This window comes from Polistes canadensis, unplaced genomic scaffold, assembly GCF_001313835.1.
Source record: "Polistes canadensis isolate GaletaPanama2010 unplaced genomic scaffold, ASM131383v1 scaffold_404, whole genome shotgun sequence".
Classification (NCBI taxonomy): Eukaryota; Metazoa; Arthropoda; class Insecta; order Hymenoptera; family Vespidae; genus Polistes; species Polistes canadensis.
This window is the reverse complement of record NW_014569951.1, coordinates 18,685-25,463: the sequence shown is the minus strand read 5'-3', so window position 1 is coordinate 25,463 and position 6,779 is coordinate 18,685. Positions and strand designations below refer to the sequence as shown.

The window sequence follows — 6,779 nt, the reverse complement described above, 5'->3', positions numbered from 1 at the left end:
ATATATATATATATATATATACAGTGAATCTTATAATTGGGGGTACCAATGAACAGGAGTGATTCTACATTTTTGACTTATTTTAGTTTTTCATGTATAATTACTCCCTGCTCGTTTGTACCAGTTACAAGACACCCTGTATATATCCAAATTTTCTTTTTCTATTATGAAATTTTCCAACATTTTATTAACATTATATGGCGAGATACATGACTCGTTCAGTATTAATGAAATGAATGTATTTATTAAAGGTATAAATGTAATTCTATCTTTATAATCTTATTTATTTTTCTGGACACAGTAAAAAGAAAAATATTAATGTTTCCAGGAAAATCTTTTATACATATATTAAATATTATATAATTGTTATTGATTTATTTATTTTTTACTATTTCGAAAATTTAATAGTGTTTCCCTTATGATCTCTCTTTTTAAATCTTTTATACTATTTTCACTACTATATCACATACCTAATAAAATCCCAAGCAAATATGTATACATATACCACATAAAATTTGTAGATACTGCACGAAGCATGTATTATCATGTTTGTTTAAATAAAAGAGAGACGAGTGTTTTATAAATTATATATATATATATATGCGGTACATATATAGTTATCGAATAAATTATAAAAAACAAAAAGAAAGAAAATTAATTCTTAACAAAATATAGAATATACATAATAGTCCATTCCAAAGAGTCGATAAGAAAAAAATCATTTATAGAAAAAAAAAGATGATATGCGATGCCTATACATACTAAATTTAAATTGCTGGGTAAGTAGTTGTACACGTATGTACAGGTGAGAGAGTGGTAGGATTGAGCGGATGAATGCTTGTGTGGTGTCGCAGGTGCAGCATCAGCCCCATTGTCACCAGCACTGGCTGGAGTCTCTGCCATGCTTCTTCTCTCTCTGTGCTTTATGTTCGTGGCCATCTGAGCCCCTCATGAAGCTTCCGACGATCCGGCATGTTATGATCTCCCTTATCACGTGAGTTCTCTCACAGTATTGCACATCATTCCACATAAAATTCTTGAAGTGATTGATGTGTTTCCAATAAAAACAACGGCTTTTTTTACAGCAATTCCTGAATCATTGTTTTATGATAAACAAGTTTTCTAAACATTACGCAGTACATCAATAACACATCTTGACGATAGAAAACATTAACGACTGCTAGTATTGATTATTGGGAGTCAACGAATATGAAAAATATATATTAAGATACTATAAACTTAAAACATATTTTGTTTTTCTTGTCAACTGTACAATGACCCATATTCATTTTTTTATACCCTGATTTTTACAGGAAATAATGTATGGTATCATTTGATTTTTCTAGATAAAAAATACAATATTTTTTGATCATTATAAAAACAAAATAACATCGACAGTTTTTTACAATACATCATTTAACTTAAATATTATAATAATATGTGGTAACACTGAAATCAAAAAGCATGCGGGATGCTATTTATTATGTCCCTTTTAATCATTTAAATGCATGTGATTTTTATATTATCTCTGTGAGTCTTGCAAAATACTTCCTGAATTGTATTGTTTTTCTCTCTTCTTCTTGTAGTTTTCTATCAGTGACCTATGAAGTTTGCAAATAAAAAATTTATAATCATCTATATTAAACACTAAAACCCTTCTAAAAAAAACTATAGCACCATAGAAATTGTAATTTTAATTCTATTTGTTAGATGTATTGTGATAAACAATTTTATTGTGTTTAGGTGCTTCAATAATATATAAAAATAAACGAGATTAAGTTTGTACATATTGATAAAATGTACATAGATATTTCGTGTATGATTTAAGAAAATGTATTCGGATTATATATATATACATTTATATTATGTATTATAATAGTACACAGTCAAAAAAGACTTTATTCGTAAATTTACAGGTGCTGCTATGGTACCAGCAGATAGTTATGTCATCCCAGCTGTATCTGCTGCAGCTTCTGTTTTATTTGTTCTGTTTATATGCCTACTGTGTAATAAACTTAAAAGACCTGTTCAAGAAGTTCACATTGATGATCTACATCAACGTGTAGAAGAACGTCATCACTGCTATCATCATCATAGTCTTTTGCAACATCACCAAGATCATATTCATGAATTTAATCAATATCAACTTGAACAACCAAGTCCACCTAGTGACAGTGATGCTGAACAAGTTTGCGGCGATGAAACAAGTAGTCCAGATAGTGTGTGACCGTGGCCACTCGCAGCGTGGTTTAAATTCTGGAATTCCTTGTATTTCTCCACGTTGCTTCCTAGACTCTTTCTGATGTGTAACTAGTTGTTATTGTTGTTATTGTTGTTGCCTAATGGGAGCAACTTACACAGTGTCATCAGCACTCACTATTACATATGTCAACACGTTCCTTTTAGATTCAAACAAGACGAGAAACTAATATAAACAAGTCTATCGATCAATTCAAACGCGATCACTTTCACGTCTTATTTGTACAAGATATATTATTTTTCATTCAAAACATAAATTTTATCAGCAATAATTATGTATGACTATATATTCATTATACTACGCTATTATAATATTACTACTTATACTAATGCTGCTGTCTCATAAAATATATTATTTGCATGTAATATATTTTGTACAAGTACAAGTAGGCGATATCTTTTTACTAATGTGAATAATAATATTGCAAAGTAAAACTTTTTTGTACAATCAATTGAAAATGGTCTTTATGTATCTAATAATATGTCTATAAATAATTGTCTCCTATCATTATTCTTATAATAACAATAAGGTACATTTTCTTTTTCAATTGCTAATACATAAACAATATATCAAACTATACACGCGTAAATGATATGAAGATTTTCTAATTTCTTGTTGTAATTATGCGAATTATAATCTATCGAATAAGTTTAACAAATAATGTTTATAGTACGAGATTCACAATTAATTTTATGTCGATTTTGTTAATTACTCATACTTAAGGATTAATAAGTGTAAAATTGAAAATCAATGAATTAAAAAATAATTTTAATTGTTACTTCAGCACATTATTATATTATAATTTACAACTACTTTTAACTGCCAATTTACTTATATATTATTTAACTATCAGCAAAATTAGTATATATATATTCACAGATTTTATATTACATGCAATTTGCAAATCTTTTTAATTATATAATTAAGAAAACTACCAAGAGAATTTTAATATATATTTCACAGTAAATGCTGCCATGGGAGCTAAAACAAAGTATATTCTAAATTATCTTAAATAAATTCCACGATACATCTTGTAAGAGGATGATGTAAACTAGAGTGAACAAGGATATATATATATATATATGCAAAGTAAGGAAAGTCAAGTATATATACATATGTATATACATTTGATAATGTTAATTAATATATTTCAATTTTCTTGAAATAAAATCTTATATACATTGTGTACTACATTCCATAAACTAATTACAAACATTTTTCATCTTTTGTAGAACATTTAAACAAACAATAATGCATAATTACAACAGTGAGATTTTGTAATATTGAACCGCTGTGTTCAATTTATTTAAATATGCGGATAAAGTTGTGTAATATACATAATGGGTAATTATATTTGTATGTGTACATAACACATAATGCAGTTTGGAAAAAAATCACTTTTTGTTTCAATATGCTATTAGAATAATGGAAAAATTATAAGTATTCTGTATTGCGCTTTTGGCTATTAAAAAAAAGTTATGCGTATTTATAATTTCTACAATCTTTTGAAACATATTGGACTGCACAAAGTTACTAACTAGAAATATTTTGGTAACAACGTATACAATTCTTTTAAATATAATCCGCAAATTTATATCATCTATAATGATCTTTTGATCTCTCTATAAGTGAAATATATTTAATGTCGTTTATTAAAATATCCCAACGTAAATGGTATTTATAAAGATACTAAATTTTGTTATTCTAAACCAAATAATTAATATTAAATGCAACCATCAGCATTTTAATTGTTAAAGAGAAAATAATTTTGCAAACTATTAGCAAAATATTGTTTTTATATTACTCGACACAATGTATATACGTATAATTTATGTAATTGAAAATGACATATTAAAAAACAATTTAGATAAAATACTACTACTTTAGAATCATACATAATATATATATATACAAAATATATAGATGTATAGTATAGATTACATTAGTAATATTAAAAAATTACTAATATAATAGTATATATCTAGCACTATATTTGTAACTACGAAATCTGCTATAAACCAAGCACATTGATTAGAAATATTTTGTTCAGCTTAGGTATGATATTAAAATCTAAGCATGTTGTAATATATATGCGACATTTTTCCTCAGATTATCCATAAATCTGAGTATCTATATATATTTAAAATAGATCGAAAAGAGAACTTTTTAATCGGTATTGCAAATGAGCACTTTATTATATTGAATATCCAAAAGGCAAGTATAGACATTTTGGTAAGAAAATCGATATGTTTTATAACAAGAGCAAAATTATATACACATGCACTGAATATAATAGGACCATATATATAAAAAATGTCATATTTATAAAAAAGAAAAAAAATAGAATTATATTTTCAGTGGATTTAGTAAAATTATATATTATCGATTATTATTGATACGTTTTACTGTTACTTGATAATATTATTTTATACAAAATTTTTCATTTAAATTTGTACTATTTATTTCTTTTCTTTCTATCTTTCATTTAATTTATTTCTATAATAAATAAAATTTATTATGCTCATCCACTTTTTTTTTATAATGAATCGAACCATTGAAAAAATTAGTTATTTCAAAATATATACATCTATATTAAATATAATGATTCATAATATATAGAATGCATTTTAAAAGACCAAAAGAAATGTTTTAGCTATTGGAATAGTATTTTTTGGCCAATTTTGGTCTTTATTATACTCATCTAATTGAATGAAATTCAATTGTAATTAATGTTCTATTAATGAATAACATATATGCTACGAAAAAAATTAGCCGCTGTAAAAATCAATATTAAACTGCTATAGGAAGCAAGGACCAATAGTAGCCAATAAATATAATCCAAATATATTGATATCGAAAATAAGGATGAACAAAATAAGCATATATATATACTCATAAAAAATACTTCCTCTATCATTTGAGAAATTTAAGCTAAATAAAATATGTAATCATATTTTATAAAAACAAAAAATTGCAATGTGTAAACTTATTGCATTCATAAATATATTCTTTTTGTGGTTTATACTTTCATTAACAATGATAATAGTTTGTTCGTGTATATGATAGAATTGATTTAAAAAAAATTATTTTTTCATATTTCTCTCGTAGTTATATTCAAAAGAAAGTATATTTGTTTTTTTATAAAAATATTTCTTTCTTTTTTAAATAATTTTTTTAAACACATTATCATTTACTACAACAATAACAAAACTCATGAAGAAGAGAAATTTATAAATTAAGAATATTTCTAAATATCTTTTATATATATATATAGCCAAAATATATATTATGCTAGCTTTTGTGTGTGTTGTGTGTGTGTGTGTGGTTTAGCATATTTGTAGAGTAAAATTAACATTTGCGTTCTTCAGATCTATTTAATGTTAAGATTATAATATATTTTTTGTTTCTTTTTGTTAATTATTCATATAACATGTTTACTATTTCTATAATAACTTTGTTTATGCAGCACAAATGCTATATATATATAATAATCTTTTTTGAGAAGAGATGTATAGATAATAAGTGTAATATTTTTTTTTATATATAAATAACATAAAGTTTTTATTAAGTATATTGACACATGTTACTTCGTGTACCAAATTGGACACGTTAAATAAACTATTTAAGGAGTGCCCTCCTAATATACTAAATAAAACGAGTTTTTATAAGAATAAGTATCGAAGGCAAGTTAATGCATATTACGATCCTCCATTAATGTTACATAAAATAAGTAATTAGACTAACGTAATATTATATGAAAACTTATATAAAAATCATAACGAGGAATGTAACTTAAAAATGAGACATCATTTTTTTGGGAATAAATAAAAAGAGAAATAACTATTAACAACTGTACCGCAATATGTGTAACAAATGTGTGTGAGTAGTAAATTTAGCATTTAAAGTGTTAACTGATCTAGAGATCATAACACACAAATTATCAATGTTGTGTTTACGGTATGAGTCCTCGATAATGAAAATACATTTGTTTAATAAAACAATTTTATATTTTCTTCTCTTTTATCACCCTCCCCCTGCATGTAGTCACGTTTAAGATTAAATTAAAACAATTTATTACACTAAAGCTAGACTTAGAAAATTGATGAAGGAATGAGTTTGTTATATTCAAAATTTTTTTTTATTATACAAAAATCCAAAAATTCAGCAAAAATACAAAATGAATGCCATATTATTTTGATAATGTTTCAACATTATTAATGTTATATACGTTGTCTCAAAAGTAAATTTACTTTTGTTTTCAGTTATATATTTTGTGCTTCCAAAGCATCATATTAAATTTATCAAATAGAGTTTAAGAATTACAATTAATCTGAGATATATCTGTCGATCTAATTGGATTATATCTAATATAAAAAATGTGTTATATTAAAATATTATGTTTATGTACATATAGTAGTTATATATATCCGATGTAATAATATAAAAAAGCAGTTCTAGTATATACAACGCATTATCTACATTCATATTTAATTCAGATTAATTTTCATAAAATATACTA

At 24.8% G+C, this 6,779-nt stretch overlaps 1 protein-coding gene across 5 annotated transcripts in view; it reads left to right on the top strand.

Moving 5' to 3' along the window:
• LOC106792308 (cubilin-like) overlaps positions 1-2,746 on the top strand; it is a 9,917-nt gene extending 7,171 nt beyond the window's left edge. For 3 of the 5 annotated variants that reach the window (XM_014758643.1, XM_014758645.1, XM_014758644.1), the window contains one exon: positions 1,917-2,746. In XM_014758643.1, the coding sequence (XP_014614129.1) occupies positions 1,917-2,227 (311 nt within the window). In that variant the 3' untranslated portion in view covers positions 2,228-2,746. Of the gene's footprint in view, positions 1-854; positions 995-1,085; positions 1,201-1,916 lie in introns of those variants that run through there. The other 2 variants (XR_001382275.1, XR_001382276.1) reach the window with 2 other exon arrangements.
• Positions 2,747-6,779: the final 4,033 nt, after the last annotated feature.